This window comes from Lepisosteus oculatus, chromosome 4 (assembly GCF_040954835.1).
Source record: "Lepisosteus oculatus isolate fLepOcu1 chromosome 4, fLepOcu1.hap2, whole genome shotgun sequence".
Classification (NCBI taxonomy): Eukaryota; Metazoa; Chordata; class Actinopteri; order Semionotiformes; family Lepisosteidae; genus Lepisosteus; species Lepisosteus oculatus.
The window spans coordinates 28,281,130-28,307,181 of NC_090699.1; the positions used below are offsets into that span (position 1 = coordinate 28,281,130).

Here is a 26,052-nt window from a genome sequence, read left to right on the forward strand (position 1 = left end):
CAGAGAGAACAATGTGATATTTGCATTAATTAGGCTACAGAAAAGCTGCTATTGTTACACTCTTATTCGTTGTTGTTTTTTAAGGAGGATGTTTCATTTAATCACAGGCAGATTGTATGTAATGTAGCAATCTCTAATGAGTAGGATATCACAGAAGGGATGGAAATCTAGATAAATGCCCTTCTGTTTAGCCTGGGGATTCTTGCTCATATTTTGCCAGTGAGCTCTTTCTCACTAGCCTCAGGCCATCAAGCATCTGTGATTTTCTGTCCACCTATATGTTTCAATTAAAAATGGACAAAGAATCTGACCCATTTCTGTTTTAAACACAAAGAATGAGACAGGCCAAAAAAAAGTGAATTATAGGTAAAGATTGTAAGCCAGGTAACCATTCTAATGAGGATGGGTCTGTTGCTTAAGCTTAAGAAAACTAAAGTTATGGATGTTGCAAATGCTATGCAAGACAAAATGAAATCGTAAAACTAAGTAAACAATGTAGATACAGAGCATTAATTTACTGTCAACACCACATTGTTATATATTCTGTGATTACTGTATGCTACAATGAATATGTACAGTTAGCAAAATAGAAACCTACATTACCTATGTGAGACATAAAAACATTAGTGTGATGTACAGTAGTGTAGGAGTTATTGGATAAAGGAAAAGTGAGAAATCACAGGTGCTGTCTAAGGTGATAAATCAGGGATTGAGCAATTCTGATTTCTGTGAGCAATTAATTCCTCTGTTGAGGAAAGAGGATGAAAGTGGGAAAGTGAATACAAGGTATAAAAAAATCTAACAGAAGAGAAGGAGTGGAGAGAGAAGGAGGAGATAATGTGTATGGAAAGATAAGGGACTGAAGTCACAAGAGGTGCAGAGTGGCTGAAAGAGATCTTTGAATTGGGTGCAGGAATTCAGCTGGCAGCAGTAAGGAGCTAGTGGGTTGGCTGGTGTAATAACACTTGAATTCATAGGTCATGAAAAGGTCTCTGAATTTGAATTTAGTGTTTGTCAAGAGGCCAGTCAAGTGGGAATTACAGTAGTTTAGATGGGAGACTGCCAGGACCTCAACTAGATGATGTGTAAAATAGTAAGAACGGGGAGGATTCCACAATTTTTGAGATTTGAGCAATGTGGAGGTCATACAGTTGTGTTTATGGAGAGAGCAAAGTAAAGGGACCAGTAATTGAATACAAGCTTTTTGTAGATATGTCAGGCAAGTCTTCCTATCCTTATCACAAAACTAAATTTGGAAATGTAAGAGCGCTTGCCTTTGTTTGAAAGTTATTGACAAAAAAAACAAAGCAGATAAGCAATCTTCAGTCAACATTAAAAGATCAAAAACAAGTTTCATGGGGGAAGACTTGTGAATTATATATAGAGTAATCTGAATAACATTCCATGACACTTGATAATCTAATTATTTCCAAATGTACAGTATGTATTCAGTGTAGCATTCCAACGCTGTGGGGAAAGAAATGGTCTGTGATGTATATAATAATACCCATCAATAAATGTTCCCCTCCTGTTTCATGAAAATTCTGAAAGAAACTAATTAATGTTCTAGCAGATTTAACTCTCGCATAGCCAATACAAGTATCTGCTTTCTGTCTGATAAGTGCAAATTTCACAATGCCAATGCAGATTCCCAGATGAAGAACAGGAAATAGTATAGGAAAGTAGTAAATCTAGTCTGCCTAGTCACCTCCAGGGTTGGAAGGAGCCTGTGCTGATTCTCTCTATAGGCCATTCTTAATTTAAACCCCAGAGAACTAATCAGGAAGATTTTCCAGTTGGTCATGTAGTTCAAAGGGTTGCAATGCACTTCATTTTTAATTGTTATTGCCTTTAATGGCTTTAGAGAGACATTCTACTGAAAAATGTCTAGATGGAAGACAGTGCTGTGACAAGCAGTTCTGAAGAGCAGGTGTAAATAGTACTCAGCACTGTCCCCCACTGTCCTTGAAAGACAAAGAGATCCATTGGAGACATTTCCAAAGAAGGTTAAGTCTAAGTGTTTTACAACAATAGGGTGTGTTTCCTTGGTGAACATTAGGTTCTTCTGTGCATAATTGGAGTTATGTCTATGAAAGCGTTTACATCAAACTTGTACTGTAATTTGCAAGTCTTTTATACTGTAAAATAAAGATTAGTCATCTTAGATACCCTTGTGAGTTTTTAAATTAACCATTCAAGGTAATCACCATATGGCTTTACATACAATCAACCTGACCTCCTTCAAAGGATGCTGTCTGATGCTCATTCCTTGATAGACAGCATTTTCCAAGGGAGATCCACTCATGGTGTCTCTGTGTTGCAGCTGGCCACATGGGACTCCAGCCGGGGGCTCAACGGCAGCCTGAAGGAGAGCCGCATTGAGAACGGCATGCAGGGCGTAACTGTCAAAGTGGTGACGCTGCTGGTAGGAGAAATGCACTATAAATATATATACAATGAATATACGATAAACACATATTATTGCCCCAAGTTGAATTGGCACTGGACACATGCAAACAACAGTCCAAAAGTGAAGTATTACATCTGTAGGCTAACCAAGCAGATCAATTGATTTTTTACTGTTTTTAATGTAAATAAATGACATCATAGTAAGAAATCTTGGGATTATCATTATGAAATAAGCACTATCTGTTGTGACCATACTCTATGATAGCTAACATTTTTAACAGAATATTGAATTGTTCTTTGTTCTGCTGAAAACCTACTAAGGTCTGCACATACTGTATCACAACCAGATAATTTTTTGAGGTTTGTAACACAAATTATATCTTCATTAAATCTTACTTTATACAGGTTAAAGGGTAATTGCACTTGACCAAAACTATTGCCTATGATGTACTGTATATGACACAAAATTCAGATTTTCATGTAAGAAAAGTGTAACTTATTTTATGTAATAATATTACATAAATGTTAAAGGAGATCATTTTAAAATGAGAGAGGTCAAAAGGACAAAACAATCATCAGCAAGAAACATTTCTTAAAATAGTATACAGGTAATAGTTTTGTATTTCATGTATGCATTACTAGTTGGAAAAATGGTTGTTAAGTACTGTGTATACAAAATATTTCCTGTGCTTGTTAAATGAGGGATTGGTTCCCACTATCATTAAAAACCTCTTCAGAAAAGGTCTCATCAAATGATATTTTTATTGCTTACTATAACCAAAAGTCTGTCAATGTCCTCCTTGCAACATTAGGTGGGTTATGTTCCATCTGCGCTGTAGCTACAGGATCAATGTGGCCAGGCTGCTGCTTCTGACTTGTGCGGTAGTGTGTGATATTAATGGTGGAGCTCAGAACACTACTTTTCATTGGGGACAGTAGAGTGGTCCTTCCTCCCTAAAGATTAACTTGTGACTGGATTATAAGTATCTGGCTTTTCATTTATTCTCCCTGGCTTGACTTGCTTCAGGCACTGCTATTTCATCATGTCATTAGACACCGTAGTGGGATTTTTTATATATTTTTTTTATTTCTTCCAGCCATGACAGTTCTCCCATAAAAAAACTGTGATAATTTGCCCCAGTAAATTCAAAGCAATAATTCCAAAGAGATGACTTATCATCCCTGCCATCACACTGTGGGGTATGGGTCACTGCGCACACAAGAGGCACTTTATTAAAATTAAATTTGACTCTCAGGTTTTGCCACTGAACTTATACAAAGTTGTCAAAGATTGCACAGCATGCAGACATCAGCCTGTCCTCTTTGCATTATAATATACGTCATTAATGAGAATCCTAATGATCATGAATTTTAATGACTATTTTTGTCAATTATAAAATCTAATGAAAAGAAAAACAGTATAGTAAATAGATTTGCAGTTTATTTCTTAACCCTTGATTTTCTTTGCTGTTTTTCACTGCTGGTGACTGTTCATACCATACCACTCTTGTCCTGTAGGAAGAGCCTTTTGTCATGGTTGCCGAGAACATTCTGGGACAACCCAAACGCTACAAAGGCTTTTCCATTGATGTACTGGATGCACTGGCAAAGAACTTGGGTTTCAAATACGAGATCTACCAAGTGTCAGACAGCAAATATGGCACTCAACTGCCCAATGGCTCTTGGAATGGCATGATCGGAGAGCTGATTAACAAGGCAAGAATAATATTCACTAGAGCACACAGACTGCTGACTTTTGTAAAAGTATTCTCAGCTTTTAAAAAATGGTTTAACCGGGTTTGTGATCTGAAAGCTCTGAATGTGAGTTTTGAGCTTGTTCAACATAAATGTGTACCACTGTCCTTAACAAAACCTTTTAAATGTCCTTCTTAATTTAAGTGTGGAAAAAATAAAATGACTCTCAAGTGTATCACATTTCCCTCTTGGAAATTCTTAACAAGTCTCTTTGAACATTTTAAGACTATTTAAAGGCAGAGTGCAAGGAAATAGTAATTTGAGCACATTCCTCAAGTGTTAGATTTTTGTATTTTCTTCACAATTATGTTATATTGAATTGTTCTCGTTTTTTCTGTTTTTAAAAAAGTTTAAATTAATTAAAGCTAGCTAATAAAAAAGAAATCCTGGAAGCCTTTATATGGAGATGAATTAAAAATACCAACTATATCTCTTGCAGATTTTAAGACCTGTCAGTTTTTTCTTGAGAAGCTTTTTTACCATTTTAATTCATATGGAGAGAAGTTGTTGAGAATCAAAATTTCCTAACACAGTATAGCCATGAGGCATAAGTGAATTTGATGACATTTCCAAATCTTATTGCACTCTTTGTTCACTTCACAGAGGGCAGATCTGGCCGTCTCTGCAATCACCATCACGCCGGAGCGGGAGAGCGTGGTGGATTTCACCAAGCGCTACATGGACTACTCCGTGGGCATCCTGCTCCGGAAACCTGAGGAGAAGATCAATATCTTTTCATTGTTTGCCCCCTTTGACCTTGCTGTGTGGGCTTGTATTGCTGCGGCCATCCCAGTTGTTGGGGTCCTGATCTTCGTGCTGAACCGTATCCAGTCAGTGAGGACACAGAATCCCACAACCCACCAGCAGCAGCCCCCCTCTTCCTCGGTCTCCACCTCTCTGCACAGTGCCATATGGGTGGTCTACGGGGCCTTTGTACAACAAGGTAAGCTCAGCAGGCGATCCAGGGTTGACTCCACTATATAGTAACCTTTTTGAGTTCTTATATTCTTCTAGATCAGGAAAACAGGCCACTACTGTCCTCAAGTGCCAAGTTCCTGCATGTTTTAGAGGTAAATGAAATTAACATGCAATAAAGTTGACTTATTTTGCTTTAGCCCACCTGTTTCCAGTGGAGCACGTGATGGAGAAAACACATCTGCTTTTGGGATTAAAATGTGAGATTTTTAAATCTATTACATATGAAACAGACAAAAAGAAAGAAAACAAAATTGAACCCAACAGATTGCACCAGAAACCAAAGCTTGATTTTCTAACGTTTGATAAATAGTGTAGACATCTCATGCTGGGGGAGACTTTTGGAGCACTGATACCCTGGGAAATGCAAATACAAAATAAAGTAGAGTTTATGAGGTGATCTGGTGACAAAAATGTCATTAGTACTTCTAGAAGTAAAGACTGCTGAAGAGAGCAGCCATGTCATGGTTTCATCAGTATTTCAGGGTAGCTAGAAACATAGCATGTCTATACAGGTTGGGAGAGTCTAAGTGCACCATGTCACAGCGAGGCCCTGTTCTTTATTATAGAATTGTAGCTCTTTCTTTTTCTTCTCAATTAACCTAGAGCCCTGTTGTGCTTTTAACATAGAGAGATGGCTTCTTTGTTATCCAGATCCTGAGAACTAAGGTCAGAAGCACTAAAAACATCACAGTATGCATAGTATTATTAATATTATTTTTAAAAATAACTATAAAGTAGCAGCTGGGAGAAATAAAACATGACTTGCAACAGTGCATCTGAAGTTGATTAACCTCATGGATCAGTAACGCACAGCAAAGGTGCCTTTGAATAAAGGAGGTCGAGAGATCTTCTGGTACTAATCCAACAACAGTAAAAAGAAATAAATGATTAGCTCAGCAACTAATGTTGAACCTCTAGATGCATTTATTAAAGGTTGGCCTGTTGCCGGCAAACCCTTTCAAGGCTAACAACTAGTGATTATTATCTGAAGTAACTTTATTCTATTTGTTCTGTGCAATATTAACATCAAGTGTTCCAATGACGCATTGTTTGATGTTTATACTATATGAAGAGTGAACTAATGAGTTTCTAACACAATTTTGTCAGTCTTTTCTTTTTTGAGAAAGAAAGTACAAGACCATTTAAAACATCTTTGATTTTGATACATCACATGCTGTAAATGAATTTCAAAGTGCACAATTATAATGTGATGCTAAAGGCTGGAGATATACTGTAGTAGACTGGTATACTATACTGTATATATAAAACAGATGTATCAGGTGATTTACTTTGTTCTTTTAAATAATACTAGGAACCTTTTTCAATTTTTTGTAGAGTGCTCAAAATACACAAAGCACTATGACATATACACTAGCCTTACAACATAATACTAAGATATAAGTATTAGTAATATTATGAATATGAAGTTCAGTTTTGGTCATTATCTGCAAAAAATATATTACAGCTTTAAAAAACTTGAAAGACAAGCAACAAGAATGATTTCTGGCCTCAGGGGAATTATTATATTCAAACAGGTTAAAGGAGATAAATCTCTTCAGTCAAGAACAAAGGATACTGAGAGGTGATTTGATCCAAATACACCAAATCCTAAGAGGTACAGATAGGGTCAATGCAGAGGTGCGCAGTATTTCACACACATTAATTAAGCAAGGATGTTAAACTAGAACAAGTAATAGACTAGATTTGCTGTATACTATATGCTTTTCACATCTTCCAAATTCTCTCTAACAATGCTTTTCCTAACAATTATTCCTATTCCAGATTCCAGTCTAGCTTCATATTCATATTCGTATGAGACCAAGGAGTAGGGGGTTCATGAAACTTTTGCTGTGATAACTGAAGACGTCAAGGAAGAAAACCTAAACTCTCAAAAACTGAAATCAAGTTCTCCAGCAATAGCACTCTACATCATAGGTTATAATCTAGCTGAGATCTTGCAAATAACCTTGCTGCACATACTGAAGTTAATGTTCCTTCCAAAACACTAAGATACACATCAGCACAAAATAATCTCAAATGGTGTGCAGTTGTTCAGAAAACGTGTTGAGTTTCCTGACCACCAACGACATTCCAGTATAATACTGACAACTGCAGTTTTAAAGAATAGGTAATTCATTAAATGTAATTTGATTTACAGTATACAGTATATCCACTTTTTTCACCTCTTTAATTAGGACTACGTAGATGTTTTTCTAATGCTGTAGATGTAGGCATAGATAAAGTTATTAAAATTAAGCAAAATTAGTGAACTCTATCTCTTGACGTATTCCATTATTAATGGAAAAGGTGAAGACAGGAAATACAGAAATATACACAAACAGGAAAAGCAAGGTGACTAAAGCTGAGGTTTTCTTTGCAGGAGGGGATTCAATAGTGAGCTCGATGGCCCTGCGGATTGTAATGGGAAGCTGGTGGCTCTTCACACTGATTGTGTGCTCATCCTATACTGCCAACCTGGCAGCCTACCTCACTGTCTCTCAAATGGACAACACTGTGCGGTAGGTTTTAAACAGCAATGGGTCATTCTCATGGTGTCCAGTTTCAATTTTTCACAAATGCACTCTAAGAACACACTACATTCATGAAAATGAATTGTAAATGATTTAGTGTCTTTTAGTTTAACCAAATTCGCAGTATACATGCCTGGTTTATGTTTTCTGTTTTCAGTCCTCACTTCCAGTTGAGTAAAGTGTTGTCTGGTGAGGCGTTCATCTCAGTTAACACTCCCCTGCAGTTTATACTGCAGTTTATATTAACTGTAATTCCCTCCAACAAAAGCTTTTAGCACCTTTTATGTCCTTTCATTGGGAGTGTTAATGGCCCTCGACTTCGCTGCTTGCCATTAATTGACAAAGCAGGTGTTAAGCTGCTGGTAAATGCCTTTTTAGATATAGATTATTGTTTAATTAACAGCGTGTTAGTACATAATTTAACCATCAGTGAATTTGTGTCAAACAACATCTCTTTTTGCCCTCCATGTCAGTAGGTGTCACTAGAAAGAATTTCAAACTTAGTGAAATTTCAGCAATGTTACAAAATATTACAAAATAGATTTTATTTTTAGGTTCCCAACCAATTGCACAGGTCAATATAATTTCTTATCCTGGTGGAAAGGAAGGAACCTCCCTCCATTTTCATAGTAAAGACACATTAATGATAACAACATTTGCTGCATTTGTCCTAGACAAAACACCACTTTTATTAATTTTACTAATTCTTTGTACTCATCACAAAACTTTTTTAGAAATGAAATGTTTTGATGATGTTTTAATGAATTTTCTGGAATACTCTCAGCCATAAACACACATATCTGTAACATAAAATTAATTTTGCCTCTTTTATGCAGAACAACAATTACAGAATGAAATATCACAGCATTCTGAATTACCATTCTTGTACAGTATATTAAAATGACAAGAGCAAGTGCTTAGTACCTGTAGTACTGGGAGACACCATTGGCTACATACTGTACACTAACTAATTAATTAGTTCCTCCTCCTGTTTAATAACAATAGTGAGTAATGTATTGGCTAATATGCAGTCTATCTGGCTCCAGTGATAATAACATTAGGAATTTCAAATATTTATATATGTACAGTATAGTTATTTACAGTACTGTATGTGTATATATTACATACTGTACACAACAGTATACACAGAGAGAGATACTGTAACAAATGCCTGGGAAATTGTAGGAAAGTAAAACCCAAGGTTTTTGTTTTTTGTATTATTGTTTTATTTTAAGATAAAATTATAGAGGGGTTTTAAAATGCAGCAGTTGGTTTTGGCTGCAGCACTCACTTGTTGCAATTTTAATGCCTCTCGTGTATATATATATATTTTTGTTCTTTAACATTGTGAAAAAATACTATCAGGGGGATAGACAATAAAATGTAGCCTAGCAACAAGCACTCCAGTCGTAATTCCTCATTAGTGTAACAAACAGGAAACCAACTACTGTGTATGGATTCAAATAAGAATAGCCATACCATTATCTGCACCAGACAGTAAATGTACCTGGGTAGCTGTGTCGTTTTTCAACATATCCCTGTAAAAAGGTATTATTACAAGAGCTCTTTGCTTTAACATTATCGGTCCTGCTCTGTTATGTCTTTAATGGGCTATGCTGCAGCATTGCTTGAGATTGACTGTCTTTGTGCTTCTTTAATATGCACTGGGTACAAGGATACTCTATGTCCTTTCTTAATGTGTCTGTATCCTGTGTGTTATAAAGCTGGCAGTATGCTACAGCTAGTCAATGAAGGACTTGGAGAAGCTTCGAGCTCTTGCTACCCCTCAGATGTCCGTACAAATGATTAATCCAGAATGTTAAAAACAAGTACGTCGATGTTAAAAACTAGATCTCAGTGGCAGAGAGTGGACCACCAAACAGGGACATTATATTAACATTTTCTAGCCAAGCAAGATTCTGTAACAAAATATATGACAGTAATTCTGTTTTAGTGGTCTCAACAAATCTAAAAAATGACACTGGCATCTGCGTTGGTGTTCAAGTTTTCTATTACAAAAGTGACTAAAGCCATTATTGTCACCTGACAGATGTATTCAGGGCCCTAACTGGAAAAATATTGATTTCTGTTGGCCAAACTGATGATGCATTTAATTAGAGTGAAGTGCCACAAACCGACTTCTGAGTAAACACATTAAATAAACTACATAAAGTATTGCAGCTGTAGAACTAATGTTGGTGGAAGAATTTATTTTATCAGGTTTGTCAATTGAGCACAAATTCACATTGTCAATGATGACATGGTGACCCATTATACAGCAGAGCAGTTACTGGGTAATTTGTGTGAAGTACTGCATTCATGTCATAACAGCAGCATCCCAATCCACAGCCCACCAGTCCTAACCTTTACTTTGTACAGCTCCTCTAGTTGTGTCTATCAGACTTCTGGGCTCCTTAAAGATGGTTGTACTATCCGCTAGGCAATTTGTTCAGCAGGCTGTAATGTATAATCTTTTTTAATTAACAATAAAAAATGGATACAATCATTAATAGAAGCATAATTAAGCACTAGCAAAAATGAAGAAGGTTAATTTTCTTAATTGATGTTTAAGAAATTGAATCCTTAGAGGCAACATTTTATGTTCTTTGAAGCAAATTCAGAGCCTTAATCCTGAACCAATGTCAATTGAAGATCTGTGAGAAAGGGCACATTACATGAACTGAGAACTTGAGCAATTTTGTGGGATTTGCTCTCCTTGTGCAGTTTGTAAAAAATTACTCATACAGACTACACCATTAATATTTATTGACATGCTTTGAAAAGTTCAAATGTGAATATCCAGTTATTTTTACTGTTATACAGTTCACTCCAAAAGTATTGGGACATCAAGATGAACACTCACTTACAGTCAAGCAGTTTGTATTTGTGAGATTAATGTGAATTATAAGTACTATGTAACATGGATATTATTTTGGGGGTAATTTCATGTATGTCTTTGATCATATTAAAACAAAAACATACTTTGTATTCAAACAACCACAAGTATTGGGACATGCTCGCTTTTTAAAATAATTTTTTAAATGCAAACGTCTTTTAGGTTGTATATCCCTTTTAGGCAATAATAGCATGGCATCTGTGACTCATTAAGCTCCCCAAACTGTGCATACATTTGAAATGCTTTTCCAATCTTCTGTTGCAGCTAATTTAAAGTCCTTGCTTGCAGTATTTTTAGAGTGCCCTAACTTTATTTTTTTAACAAGTAGAATGTATGCTCATTTGAATAGAAATCTCTATAATTTTCAACTTTTTTCTCCAAATAAACTCTGTTGCAATGGCCATACACTTCGGTTATGTCCATGCTGCATGGTAAAACAGTTTAAGAACAGAAGCGTCATCTTCTACACAAGCCGAAAAAATGTTTCTGGAAACTTCAGAATCTATTCTGCTGCTGTCATCAGTTACATCATCAATAAAATAAGACTTCCAGTTCCAGAGGCAGCCATACATGCTCAGTCCATGATATTGTCTTCACCATGCTTGAACAGATGCTAACTTACTGTAATTGCATTGCAATGACAATATTTTTAGAGTATCTGGGCTTATAGCCTTTTGAAATTCAAATCATTTTTTTTATTCTCTGTAACATTAACTGTAGAAGCTACAGTGCTGTGAAAAAGTAAGTACACCCTGTGAAAAAGTGTGTGTTTTTCAACATATTTGCATGTATGGATATTTGATCTTCATTTCAACAGTATTGATAGATAAAGGGGATCTAATTTAACAAATAACAATTCAAATTATTATTGGCAATAATTTAATTAAACAAAAAAAAGTCAGAAATGCAATTGTCTGCTGTGGAAAAAATAAGTACACCCCCTAGCTTTAATAGCTGGTGTTGTCCCCTTTGGCAGAAATCACTTCTTGTAGACATTTCTTGTAATTGTCTATCAGTCTCCTACATCGACTTAGAGACATTTTTGCCCACTCCTCCTTACAGAACTCCTTCAATTGTGTGATGTATGAGGGATTTCTTGCATGTACTGCCCGCTTCGAGTCCCCTCACAGCATTTCTATAGGGTGAAGATCTGGGCTTTGACTTGGCCATTCCATAACCCTCCATTTCCCTTTCTTCTTTTTGAGCCATTCTTTTGTGGATTTGCTTCAGTGTTTAGGTCATTGTCGGGCAAGGTCCACTTATGGTTCAGATTCATCTTTTTGACAGATGACCTCACATTCTCCCCAAGTACTCTCTGGTACAATGTGGAATTCAAGGTTTACTCTATGATGGCACACTGCCCCGGCCCTGAGGCAGAAAAGCAGCCCCAAACCATAATGCTTCCACCACCATGCTTTACAGTTGGTATGAGGTTCTTTTGGTCAAAGGCCGTTTTTGGTTTTCACCAAACATGACGTCTGGCATTGTGGCCATACAACTCTACCTTGTCTCATCCATCCAAAGCATATTGTTCCAATAGTCCTGATCTTCACCTTAGTTTTGTCTGGCAAACTTCGGTAGTGCATCTATATTCTTTTTTGAGAGCAAAGGCTTCTTCCTTCCTGACCTCGCATGTAGGGCTAAGTTGTACAGTCTCTTTCGGATGGTTGACTCATGCACTTTGACATTGACTGAGGCAAGACTTGCCTCTAACCCCCCTGGATGTTATCCTGGAGTTCTTGGAGACTTCCTGCAGCATCCTTCAGTCAGCTCTTGGATAGATTGCGAGTGGTTTGAAATTTTCTCCATTTGTAGATGATCTATTGGACAGTGGAATGATTGACTAGAAATTGCTTGGAAATTACCTTAAAACCCTTCCCAGACTCATAGGCATCAACAATCTTTCTTCTGAGGGCCTTAGAGAGCTCTTTGGATCTTGGCATGATGTAGCCACACACCTAAACCAAATCAAACCAGACCACAGGTTTCTGATTTCTGATTTTTATATAAGACAGTGCCCTCCAAGCTACTCTCTAATGATGTTCTAATCATTTGCACCTGTCCTGGTGCACCTGATTCTAATTTTAGGCATTTAATGCAATGATAAAGGTAGGGGTGTACTAACTTTTTCTGCACAAGGGAATTGCATTTTTGTTGAGTTCCATGGGAGAAGCAAGGGGTACTCCGTCCTAGACACGTTTAGAATTTTTTAATTCACTCCTCCTCCCCCTCCTCCTCATTCTTTTATGTTATCTTTGTATCCAGGTTCCCTCTGGGGGAGTCAGTGAAGCTCACTTCCCTGACCTCAGGATGGCAGCGCCACCTTGACCCTTTCTGGGGAGGTTCTCCAGCGCAAGCCAGAGGAGATCCATGGCCACATTATTCTCGGGAACTCAAACTTACTAATTCTCATTCCCTCGGTCCCCTGAGAGTTTATCCCAGTTGCGAGGCAGCGCCTCAAAGCGACTCTCAACAAATCAGGGGACTTCTTTTGCTTCCTTCGTGAGCAGCTTTCTCTTGATTCTCAAGCCCTCGAGCCACGCCTCTTAAGTGATTCCTACAGTCAGGGGTTCTTTCTCTTCCCCCTTGAGGGATTAGTTCCCAGTTGTGAGGCAGCGCCTCTCACGTGACTATCAGCTATTCAAGGGGCTATCTCCTCCTTTCTATCCCCCGAGGGCAGTGCCTGGTCATGAGGCAGTGCCTCTCAAAGCGACCCTCAGAGAGTCAGGGGAGCCTTCCTCTTCTCTTTCTATCCCCTGAGGGCCTAGCCTGGTCGTGAGGCAGTGCCTCTCAAATCGACTCTCAGCGAGTCAGGGGAGTCTTCCTTATCCTTCCCTACCCCTGGGGGCTACTGTAGCTCCCAGTCATTAGGCAGCACCTCTCTACCGACTCTCAGAGAGTCAGGGGTGTTTTCCCCCATGTGGTCCGGGTGCTCTTTTCTCTACTTTACTAACCCCTGCTTCTCCTCTTGAAATAGAACGAATGAGTGCAAATTGTGATTTTTCAATGTTATGTTTTAAACATTAGATCACCTTTATCTATCAGTATTGTTGAAATAACGATCAAATATCCTTTTGTCAAAAAAGTTTTAAAAATACCAACCTTTTCATGGGGTGTACTTTTTCACACGACTGAATCTGTTGCTGTGCACTTTATTTCAACGTCTGTTTGTAGTGTGGAGTGTGGATTCTTTGCCATGTTTAATAACAGTAAGAAAGTGTGTGAGGCTTTGAATCCTCAAACACTGAATGTAAGCGACAGCTGGGAATGAGAACTATTGATGTGTTCATCGCAGTGTGGAGACAATGTAAGAATAGCATTATCAAAATCTGAAGAAAAAGAAAACTAATATTGGTGTCAGATACAGTATGTTAAGGTACCTTCTCAATTATTATTTTTAACTTAAATGGGTTATGAATTACAATAATGTATTTGAATATTACATCTAAGTTGTATGTCTTGTACCATCTCAAAGTATTTTATACATAACGAGACAATAGAAGAATACATATTTTATACTTTCAAATAACTGGCTATAGTAAAAGTTCTAAGCTCCTGTGGGATTTAAAAACATGTGATTTGGTTTGTAATGTTCAGCTCTGCTTGTCACTAAATAAATCTGTCATGCAAACATTTACAGAAGCACTGTATTGACAATCCCCATACTAAAACAAATTCTGAAGCCATGGTGTTTGCTTTTATTGTGATATAAAGATTTTGGACATAATAGTACTAAATTCAGCAGCTTACTGTCTGCAGAATACATCAATTATTAAATGAATAAACACACTGTAAACATTGCAGGCCATTCTTATTTAAACACGTTAGCAGAGCTACAGTTAAAGGCCAACTCACTTAATACTCGCTTAGTCTTTCACCGTTATTTCAATCAAAAGCAGCAGCAGAAATTTTAAAACACAATCTTTAAAATAATTTTTGTTGGAACATTTTAAATGATCAAACTCTGTATTTATTTACACATTCATTTTATTTCTAATTTTACTCTTAGGTTTGGCTTTTTATAGGGTATGTGTAACTAAATATTATGGTGTAAGTTTTTCATTGTATAGAATTTTGGTAATCATATTCTCTACTAAAGTCTACGATTGTAAAAGCAAACACCCTAATATATAATTCCAATTACAATTATTTGAGTTCCAGAAAATTCTGGATATACCCAATTGCCTGCCTTTGGCTGCCTCTACTTTATCTCTCATCCCGGACTAACTTCATTGTGTTTGCCATTTGGTGCACGCATATTGCATAATGATTCTACACTGATAAAGCAAACAGACAGAGGAAATGTTTAATTTGATCTTGCAGGACGTTTGGCAAAGTAATTTTCCTTTTTTCTAAAAATGTTTTTTGCCTTGCCGACATCACTTGTACTATATATCTAGATTGCTGAAATCCTGTGAGTTAGTTTGTTTTAAGCTGTACTTCACTGATCAGATGTCTGACAGATTTGCTTCTCAGTTTCCCATTTGTTGTGAGATGACAGACTAGACAGTGACAGACTCATTGATTGTCATTCACTGCACGGAGATGTGTTTTAAAGTACACCTGCGCAGGTAGTAGTTTATTCTTTACCACACAATGGTTACATTTCTGAAACAAATAGTTTTGAATTTGAAGGCACATAGCAATTTCATTAACTGTACAGCATATATATCCGTGAGACAGACTGTAAGTAACATTGCTTAACTGCAATTTCTTTGACTTTATTTTTGACCTAGCCCAAACTGTGATGGGAAGTACTGAAATATTTTCTATCTTATGGAGCCTTTTAAAATCTGTGTTTAATACCTCCTCATTAAAAATCTTCTTTTCAATAAATATATTTATTTTCTTCACTAATTGTAGTCACCAAATCACCAAAATAGCTTACAATGAAAATCAAGGAAAGTCAGTGAGCACACAGAGTGCTTTAACATTTACTTTTCATAGGTTACAGTGTATTTACAAGACCCTGACATACTGCAATGGCGCAGTGTCACTTAGTTTTCTAAGTGTTTCTTATTAGCTTAACATTCCAACTGCCAATCATTAAGCACTGCTGCCTATGTCTGAAGGGGATTAAGGATTTTCTTTTTTATTCAATAGGTTATGTAATTTTGTGCTTGCTTAAACCTCTGTGGTGTCTCTGTATGATCTTACTGGACTCCTTTAAAATATATCACAGCCTCTCAGAAGTACACTTAGGTAAGTTAAGTATTGTGCTTTTGTGATGGCAGATGCTGGAATATTCTGTATAATATATACAAAAACACAGTACAATATGCCCTTAACAAAAAACAGAACTGAAGTAGTTTTGGGTACAGAAAAGATTTCTGATAATAAGAAATAATACCCTCTGTAGCACCAGGGTCATCTTAATTCAGGTCTCTACCTACATTAAGGGTTAATGGCGCATGCTCTGTTCATTGATTGCTGTTTAAGAGAAATTAATGTAGGCTAAGTACCCTGAGCACACTGTACCACAGCATTTTTCTGAAGTCTAATTTCTTTGAATATGATTCATTTTATAAGACATTATACTGAGATGTGACTTATTTTAAACAAAGCAATTACACACATTACATGCATTTACCATTTAGCATTAAGTGCTCTATTTTATCAACAGTTTTAAAAAAGAAAGTAGGCTGATCTCAAAGAATTGGGCAAGAAAAACAATTAAGCTGTTCCTTATGCACTTGGGTAATTGTAATAATTTAATCCATTTGGAAATTAGGCTCTAATCATTCGTTCTCTAAATTCACATCCACTTAACTATACATCTATCCAGGGAGTGTGACAGATTCATCACTCGTCTTCACTTGTTACATTGCCAAATGTAGCACTACTATCTTGTGATGAAAGAAGAATTTCTCTTTGGCTGAAGTGAAGTAGGATGTTGGCATTGAAACATTAGTATTTTAATACTCTTCTGGGTGAAGACGTGTGCTAACTATTAAGGTAAAAAGCCAAGAGTATTTTTTTTATTTCTAAACAAGAAATAAATCTTAGAGATTCAAAACTGCTTTTTAAATTAGGTTAATTAGGTTAATCTTTGTAAAACAAATTTGTAGTGTTTACGAATACTGTATCCTTTGAGTCAGTCGTGAAATCCATTCATGTATGCGAGTGCAACAGGTCAGCCAAGATGGGATTATAGAAGTGGGGTTGAACCACCAGAGGGAGGCCTTGAGACAGCGCCAGTAACATGTTCCTCGCATTTTTACAAGGTAATTGGGGAATTGGCACAAAAGCACTCACTGAGGAGAGACAGGGAATGTCTAACCAGACCCTCACAGTCACTTTGGGACACAGAGGTTACATGATCTCAGGGTGAGACTTTTTGGAAAACTGTAATAAGATTTTAAAATACTCTGTTGGGAGTCAAAGCAAGGTTAAGACTTGTTTTCATTAGTACCAGCCTTGAAAGTTGCATTGCCAGCCCGCATGTAAAAAAAGACATCAAGTGAGAGTGGACTGGCCTAAATGGGATTGACCAAGTGAGGCATTTCCTGTGCTACTCAGTTCTGACATGAAGTTGAACATGCATGTTTAGGGGAACTACAGGGTAGGGAAAGAAGTTTAATATTGGGTGGTTGCCTTGGCTGTTTATTCTCCCTTATTAGGATTTGTTTGACATTCAGGTCCCCTTGCTATACTACCATCAAAGTGGGATCTGTTACAGGGACATGGTGACATAAAAATACTAATTTTTTAAATATAAATAATATTCCAGTGATAACAGAAAAGCATTTTCTAGCTCTTTGACTGAGCTGGAAGACTACTAACGAAAATGACTTAGTTGTTCACACAACATTTACATTTTCTAAACAATTTGGGGAGACATTTAAAAAAGCAAATAACACATTAGTATATATGGTTAAAAGTGAAGAATTTAAGTCTAGGCATGTCAAGATTTTATAATGCAGTAGTAAGACCTGATTTAGAATATTGTGTACAATTTTGGTAATCAGGTTATAGACAAGATATTGCTGCTATGGAATCATTCCAGAGGAGAGCAATTAAATACATTCTGAAGCTAAAGGGAATGTCTTACACTGTCAAGCTGAAGAAACTGAACCGTTTTGGTTTTCAACAGAGGAGATTACAAAGAGATCTGATACAAGTAATCAAAACCCTCAAATGCACTGACAAAACCAAAACAGGGCACTTCTGTGGAATGAACAGTGAAATGTGAATTGGAGGGAACGAGTGGAAACTACTGTATGTGGAAATATATTTAAAACAGTAAAAGGAGGCCAATCATAGGTTTGTGGAAGTATGGAACAAACTATCCAGCCATGTTGTTGAAGCCAGCATCCTGCATTCAAGAAACAGTTGTATGAGTTATTTGGGTCAATTAACTACTAACTACCAAACAGAAATACACAATGCTTGCTGGGTGCTAGTCTGCAATTAATGGCACAGCTTTGTAAAATCCTGTTAGATACTGTATGTGCCTGCAAAGAGTAGTTTAATATTAAAATCAGTAAGTGAGATTTCCTTTTAGTTGCACTGAAGTTGAAAAACAACATGTAGTAGATTTAAGAAATTCGAGACATTCAGAACGTAGGAAAAGATAAAGGGGCGATGTGGTGGCTTTGTGGCTAAGGATCTGTGCCTGTGGCTGGAAAGTTGCCGGTTCGTATCCCACGGCCATCAGGGGAATCCTACTCCATTGGGCCCCTGAGCAAGGCCCTTAACCCCAACTGCTCCAGTTGGCTGACCCTGCGCTCTGACCCCAAGGTTTTCCCCTGTCTATGTGTCTCAAGAGCAATTTACAGTAGTGTATGCAAAAAGACAAATTCCTAATACAAGAAATTGTATATGGCCAATAAAGTGATCTTAAAAAAGGTTTATTCCATGCTGAAAGGAAATGAAGAGACAAGGGTGCAGCTGTGGAGCCTTGTTCAGGTGTCCAGGTGTGAAGCCTGAAGGCTCCACAGTCAAAATGTTGTTTCTCTTTTGTTTTCCTTTCAACATTCAACAAATCTTTACCTGTTCCTTTTTCAGAAATTGTCATGTATTTTTTCCTTTTGAACTATTTCCTTAGTATCCTTAAAAAAACTTTTTTAGGGGTTCATCACTTTTTATTGTAACAGGGATGTACAGTACAGTACTCTACTTTTCAATTTACAACTGTTGTCATACAAATGTCCTGCCACCCTTTAATATGATCTTTTCATTATTTTCTTTTCATATAGAATGCTTAATTATCATCTGTACTGTACATTCCATGTCCTCCCAATACAACTGTAAAATAATAAACAATTTCATAAGTTATATCCAAGTACAATCTTATGTATTATTTAAAAACAGTTATGTTTTTTTATTCCATTATGACATAAAGTAGTACGATAAATGTTTCATTGTATTCCAATGAAAAACCCTGTTGACAGTTAATATAATCTAATCAACTGCAACATGCTGGGGAAAAGTGACCAGAAACTCCTTATGATAACACAAGTTAATAATTCAGGTTGTCTGGTGCCTTGAAAAAAGAGATATGTCAGTTTACTGCTGATAAGCACTGTGTATCCATTTACTATTTATGGTGTTTTCATTCATTTTTTGTGCTGATAAGCTTAATGGACTAGGTTAGGTAATAGAAATGTCATTAAGGATGATTTCAGCTCAAAAGAATACATGGTACACCAAACATGCACTGCCTTGTGAAAATGAGTAAAAGGATACATACTGTTCTTTGAAGAAAATAGAGGAAGTGTTGAGGAATATTCTCTGATGTCATTCATCAGTCAGGCCCAACCCAAATACCGCAGAAATGATCCAGAATGAATTGAACAAACAAGACACGCTCGAGATTGGTGTCATTTTCAATTCAATTCATTTCAGTTCCATTCCATTTAATCCCATCCATTCCATTCAAAATACTTTATTCATCCCCAAAGGGACAATTTGAGAATTTTGTTCTTCAAATATGTGTTTACCTTACTGTTCGGTAGGGGAAAACAATATAACCATTACTCTTACAGAACAATTTTGGCTGTTTAATTTAGGATGATTAATTAGAGCGATGCATTTATCATATAATAATAATAATAATAATAATAATAATAATAATAATAATAATAATAATAATAATAATAACAACAATTGCTTATACTTATATAGATCTTTTCTGGACACTCCACACAAAGCGCTTTACAGGTAATGGGGACTCCCCTCCATCACCACCAACAGGCAGCCCCACCTGGATGATGCAATAGCAGCCATAGTGCGCCAGAACCCTCACCACACATCAGCTATCAGCGGGGAGGAGAACAGAGTGAGGCTTATTAGGAGGCCATGATTGGTAAAGACCAATGGGGGAAATAATATGTAAGGTAGCTTGTTATGTTAATATTGCCAAAGCTAATTCTGATTTTTATTGTGGGGACCAAGAATGTCAGTGTAGCCATGGTATATCTTGCCTATTACCCATTGAAAGGAAGGAAGTTGTGTAATTTTTTTCCAAGTTTGAGTAGTTCTGTTTCTCTCATCCATTAAGGGTTTTTGTCCAGTGCATCTCCCAATGTTGACAATCCACAGCACAGGATATGATGAGGGCGTCTTCCTTAACTTTGCACTTCACAGGCATGTCAGAATTACACAGCGTATTTCCATTGTTCCAGCTGTTGCTGCTTAATTACAGCAACAGCTGTAATGCTTGCTTTTATGGTTCCTTCATTTTTCATTGCTTCTAACCAAATCATTTTCACATAACATTAAGAAAAAGGAATGCATTTCAAAATCTAGATCACAGCAGGTATCCATAAAACAAACTAAAATTTAGTCAGATAGGTAAATAAATGCACAAAACAAATTAATACTTAGGAATCAGACTCAAAGAGGAAAAATGAACATCATTTTATAATTTACTTACCATATAGAAATTATTTGATACATTTCCATGCCCAAGAAAGAATTGAAGATAAACAAACTAATGCTACAATATCAGAGACAGGATAGGTCAGGATGTGGATTTATCACAGAATTAATGTGTTGTTTTTTAAATGACTGTTGCTCTTATAACATAGTGGTAGTAAAATCTTGCTACAGCACAATTTCAAAGTAAATGCTTTATGGTAGTGTTAAAGATGGTGTATCAGCTCAGTTATTAAAATTGATGTACCAAACTTAGTTATTGATATTCTAGTTTGAAACACTAACTAAGGAACAATTGAAACACAATGACCTCTGCTGATTTTAATTATTTACCATCTGGCTGCTGAATTATACAGTGTAACAGGAGAAATGCATAGAAAACAAAGAATCATAAATTAAACAACAGAGAAATGGGCACATGATCCACAACATAGCACAACTCTTCAGTCCATAGTAAGAAATAGCCAAGGGTTTCTTACTGAGCTTAAAATAATTAAATTATTATTTTTTTTAAATCACAAGATTAAAATGTTAAAAAATGTATTTTCTATAAAGTGTTGTGTAGAGTTTGGATGTGCTATGTACTGTATATAGTATTGAAATTAGCCTTTTCTGTTTGATGACATGTACTTGTTTTGTTATTTGTTTATCATTATATTATATACTACACTTTAAATATTCAGCCCAGAAACTGGGCGTGCTGCTGATTATTATTACAGAGCTAAAACTGTCTAACCCCAGGTTAAAGCTGTAGAGTTGAAAAAGTGAAAAAAAATCTGTTAATAATAATCAATCTACTGTAGGAGAAGCACAAAAACTATTGTACTCCTGACAGAGCAAAGAAATACTGCAGGGTGCTGCCTAGCTTATTTTAATGGAGACAAGGAAGGGATGTATAGACAGTACAGGCCTAGTTCACAGCTTGAGTTCAAGGTAATATAAGTAGTCAACCTTTCCTATATGACATTGGGAGGAATCTGGTATAGTCAAAAATAAGCCCAAAATAAAATAAAAAATAAAACCAGAAAGAACTTCCCACAAATGAGTATGTGAGACTGGGGTCAGAACCCAGGAGTAATGAGGCAGCAGTGCTTATTGCAACATGGTGATATTAAAATCATCATGATATGAAAATGGTGACAGTGTGCAACTAGTAAGAGTATATAAATATAAATAATGTATCTCCTATGAAAACATAACACTTCAAATGTTGATTTTCAAAATTTTTCTTTGACCATGAACTCATTATACAATCTACAAGACTTTCCAATGACTGCATTAGGGCCATTGCTTTCATTAATGACGATCTTTAGTACTGCAGCTAATGGAGTGTGCTTATTTCAGACATGAGGCTGACAAACTTCACATTACAGGAGGTTATTGATGGGTTTGTGTTGCAGTACAGGGCAATCATATGTACTCAAAACATATTTCTTGTGAAAGGTTTTTTCAACTGAATACTTTAAACCATGATATCCAAAAGTAAAATTTTAGCATATTGATACCAAGAAACACAAGAAAACCTCCTTTTGGAGAATGACAATGTTTAAAATCAAGCAAAATAATAATACTCAACATGGTCCTTACTTTACATTGTTTTTTGCATAACTTTACAAAATGCAGAATTTGATCTCTGAGCAAATATTTTTGGACATATTTCTATGAATTTATGATCTTTATGATCTGCTCAAAAGCAACGCCACAACTGGCATTTTGTTCAATTAATTGTTAAGGGAAGTGACAGTATTACATTGTAATGATCTGTGCTCTGCCATTGCTCCATGAGCTGATTAACTGTTGCTCAGTATTTCTCTTCCCCTACCCCCAGCTCCCAGCTGCCTATTGCATTACTCCAGCCTGGCTTCCCGGAACCACATGCGATTTATTGCTGGAATAGAAAAGCGGCACTAATCAACTAATATCCTTAATAGTCTGTTTGTTTTATTTTAGATACAGATTAAGTGAAATGTTTAGAAACAGAATCTTAACACAGATATAATGTAGCAAACAGGCTTGGTTCTTTGTATTTTCATTTATGTATGCACTCATTTTAATTAAGTCACTCAGCTGGGATGCTTTCAGTGTGCAGCCCATTTCTCACTCTTTCCTGTGCTATGTGGGGTTGTTGTGTACACAGTGTATATGCTTTAACCTGCTGGTGAATGGCAGTACATGACATGCTTGTAGGGGCTGAGGCCTTTCACATTACAGCTTCTGGTGACAACAAACCAATCAAATGGCTCACAGAGGAGATGGAAACATCCCGAGGGCAGTTCCTTGACTAAAGCTGGGGTCTTACAAAATTGCGGAAAAATAATAAAATGAATAACTTTTTAGCAAATTATAAGCCACAGATTGACAACTATTGATGATGCTATTGATAACCTTTTGTAGGTACTGTATAACCTTTCACCCTTTCATACTATGCTATATTTGGTATTTCATTTTGTGGCTTATGTTCCTTTTGTTTCTGTGTATCCAAACACTGAAAGAGAGATTTTAAAATGAAACAGGAAAATTGTATTTTCTCAGCATTTCTTGTGCTTTATGTTTAAATTTTCACAAAATTCCCTGACACAATGGGTGTCCACCAGCACACATTTAAAATGTTTATTTCAGATTTTTCTACATTCTGTTTGTTGTTTTTCATTGTAATTGCCTTTAGGAACCTGCTTCCAGGTTACAACCATTCCAGTTATTTATTTTAAAATATTACATGATGCACATTTTGCTCTAAATTATTTTAACAATTAAAGGTTTACAGTAAGTCGTATTATTTCCCAGTACTGTGTACTTAAAGTGGCTGAAACAGGGAGCTATGCTGCCTTCCTGTTAATTGCGAAAGTCCCTGTAAGACATACAGTATAATGTGTACCGAGAGAACACAATGCTCAGAAGCACAATGATTTTTAAATTAATACTACAACCCTAGATTATTTACTGAGTGACTTGCGTAACATGTATAGTTCAAGGATTCAACTTTTAATAATAAGTATATAAACATAGTATAAAATGTTGTGATAAATTGTTATTTCAGAAGCGTTTTTCCAATGTTAAATCCATGTAGATGGAGTTTCATATCTTTTGTCAGCCAGCCTGTCTGATTTATATCTAACCATATAAGATCTGAGGTCAGTTTAGATCTTACTGAAATTCCCTAAGGTGAAACTTTGTTGTGCTAAGTATTTTTTGGAAGAGAAAACTACATTGACACTAAAGAAAAGTGTGACAATATGTGCTTTTGCTACAGTAGCTGTTGTTTTTGGAAAAAACAGGTTGTAACTGACAATTAACAGAAACGTTTTTTGGAATGAGTCATGTCTTTTAACTCAGTTGTGGGAGGAGAAAGGGGGATGTTGCAAAATGTTAAAATACAACAGCTGAGATCAATAATTACACTTGGGTTTGATCTTTAACATAATAGACACAACCTCAGAGTTACAACATTCTACTGTAATGAAGTCATGCCTCATTGCTGAACCTGGTGGAACAAAGTTCTGACTGGATGTGAATGTGTGCTGGGGTATGTGTGGGTTTTAGGTCATGAGCTTCCTCCACATACAACCTAATCAAATTTAATTGAAGAAAAAATAATGGATTTCTAAGATAACTTTAGGTGTCTGTGTGTGAAGTGTTCCAAAGAATTTTCTAGATATACAAAAAAGAAATATCGGACATTTTATATGGACTAGAATTCAGTATCCCGTGTATTCAGGAGCAGGTATGAAAGACTGCACCAGAAAGCTTGCAGCCACACATTTGAAAAGGTATTTCAATATTTATAGTATTTAAAATGCCTAAACTGTTACGTTAATGTTATCAATATATATTAAAATTACTTAAATAATAAATGTCGCCTAGACATGCGGTTTGATAGATTGAAGTTTAAGTATATTAGAGAAACAAAATTAGCTTTAGTGTTATAAAGTACTGGATGACTAGGAATATATTAAAGAGGCAAATCTCTTAGTATTTATTGTATCATACTGAAGCTTTGCACGGACAAGGTATGCCCACTTGCTAAATTGTATGTCAAATTTCAAGCAGCATTTCATATCCCAGATAACAATTTTAGTAAAAATAATCATGTAGGTACATTATAGTATGGTACAGCATAGAAGGATGGATTTATAGTTAGGAAAGGTATTCTGAATGTGCTTTGTGTGGTTATTTATTATTTTCCATTTACCATCTTGCTATGGTATTCAAATGTAACAAAGTGTAATATGACATAATCATTTTTAGTAAATAGTTTCATTTACAGCTTAATGAGATCACTTCAATGGAATTACAGCAGTTAATGTGGTGCTCTCTGATAGGTCTTATTATCTTCCCATTGCAATCAATAGTTCTGGAAGTTTTTCAGGATAATTTCAGTTTGGGGTATCATTTTGCTTTCCTGCTACATTATGTAGCTCTTACATTTAGAGCTTTGAGCGTAAACAAGGCCCAGATGCAATAAGAACACTGACCCACCAATCAATTGCAAATTGCAAACCCAATATTTGGCATTGATTTTCTAGGTACAGTAAGTAAAAAAAGAAGAAGCTTCTATCAGACTGAGGATTCATCCATATGGAACCAGTATTGGGTTCTATTACCTAATGCTAAAGGAATCCTTTGAAAATCCTTCTTATACAATTTAAACCTGCAATTAAGAAATATGTTTCTAAATATTTCTTTTAATTCTAAATGTACTCACTCATGCAGATATCTGGAGTGTGCCAAAAGAAGACTTTGTGTCCTGTGTTTCACAATCAGCATATGCTTCAGATTTCAAAAACAAAAAGTTCATACAGGACAAGGGTTTCATATCTTGGTTATCAAATATCAAAGGAAAATCTGTACTTTGTGACTTTTATCCAAAAGCAATTTTTTAACGACCAGGATTACCACACCACACGTTACCTCACAGTTCTAGAGGGGTTATCTGTTTTGACGCATACTTGAGTCTCCGACATGGAAAGTTGTTCCATTAAATCATTGCAGTGCTCTTGCTCTTGCACGTCAACAGCCACTTGTATCAAGGATTCATGGCAAACAACCGCCCTTGTCCGGGAATAAAGGGTTCATTCCACAGTATCCCTATAAGCATTCAACTACTTTTTTTTCACAGAGATCCTTCTACAGAGAATCCACAATACATTTTGCATGGTGTTTACACATTTTCTGAATGGACTTGCTTTGCCAATTCAGTGCATTTCTTTTGCATCATTTTCCTCAGTCTGCATCACTTCTCTGTTTTAATCATGATTCTGCTGTTCTCTGTTTTGCTTTGCTTTTACCATGGTATAAGACATTAAATGTTCATAAGGTAAAATGTTCTGTGCTGCATTATTTAAGAATTTTAAAAAGGGGACCAATAAAAACTTATTACTGAAATAACTGCCTAAATAATACTGCTGTTGGGCTATTTAATACAGAAAGGATTCAATTACACTTTAATAAGTAATCACAGAACAGTTCTCAGCAGCATATTGCTTTGAGTCATGGTCACACTTAGCAGAGAGATTTTTACATCAAAAACCTCAAATAAAAACTGTGTATTAGTGTGTGTTCGGCCCACTCAGAGATAGTGCATGAGGCCAATGTAAAATATTGTAG

General features: G+C 36.1%; 1 protein-coding gene across 3 annotated transcripts in view; it reads left to right on the plus strand.

Annotated features, from left to right (window-relative positions):
• LOC102693145 (glutamate receptor ionotropic, delta-1) overlaps positions 1 to 26,052 on the plus strand; it is a 354,553-nt gene that overhangs the window by 315,650 nt on the left and 12,851 nt on the right. For all 3 annotated transcript variants that reach the window (XM_015347054.2, XM_006630422.3, XM_069189014.1), the window contains 4 exons: positions 2,324 to 2,425; positions 3,928 to 4,125; positions 4,768 to 5,107; positions 7,523 to 7,661. In XM_015347054.2, the coding sequence (XP_015202540.1) occupies positions 2,324 to 2,425; positions 3,928 to 4,125; positions 4,768 to 5,107; positions 7,523 to 7,661 (779 nt within the window). The remainder of the gene's footprint in view (positions 1 to 2,323; positions 2,426 to 3,927; positions 4,126 to 4,767; positions 5,108 to 7,522; positions 7,662 to 26,052) is intronic.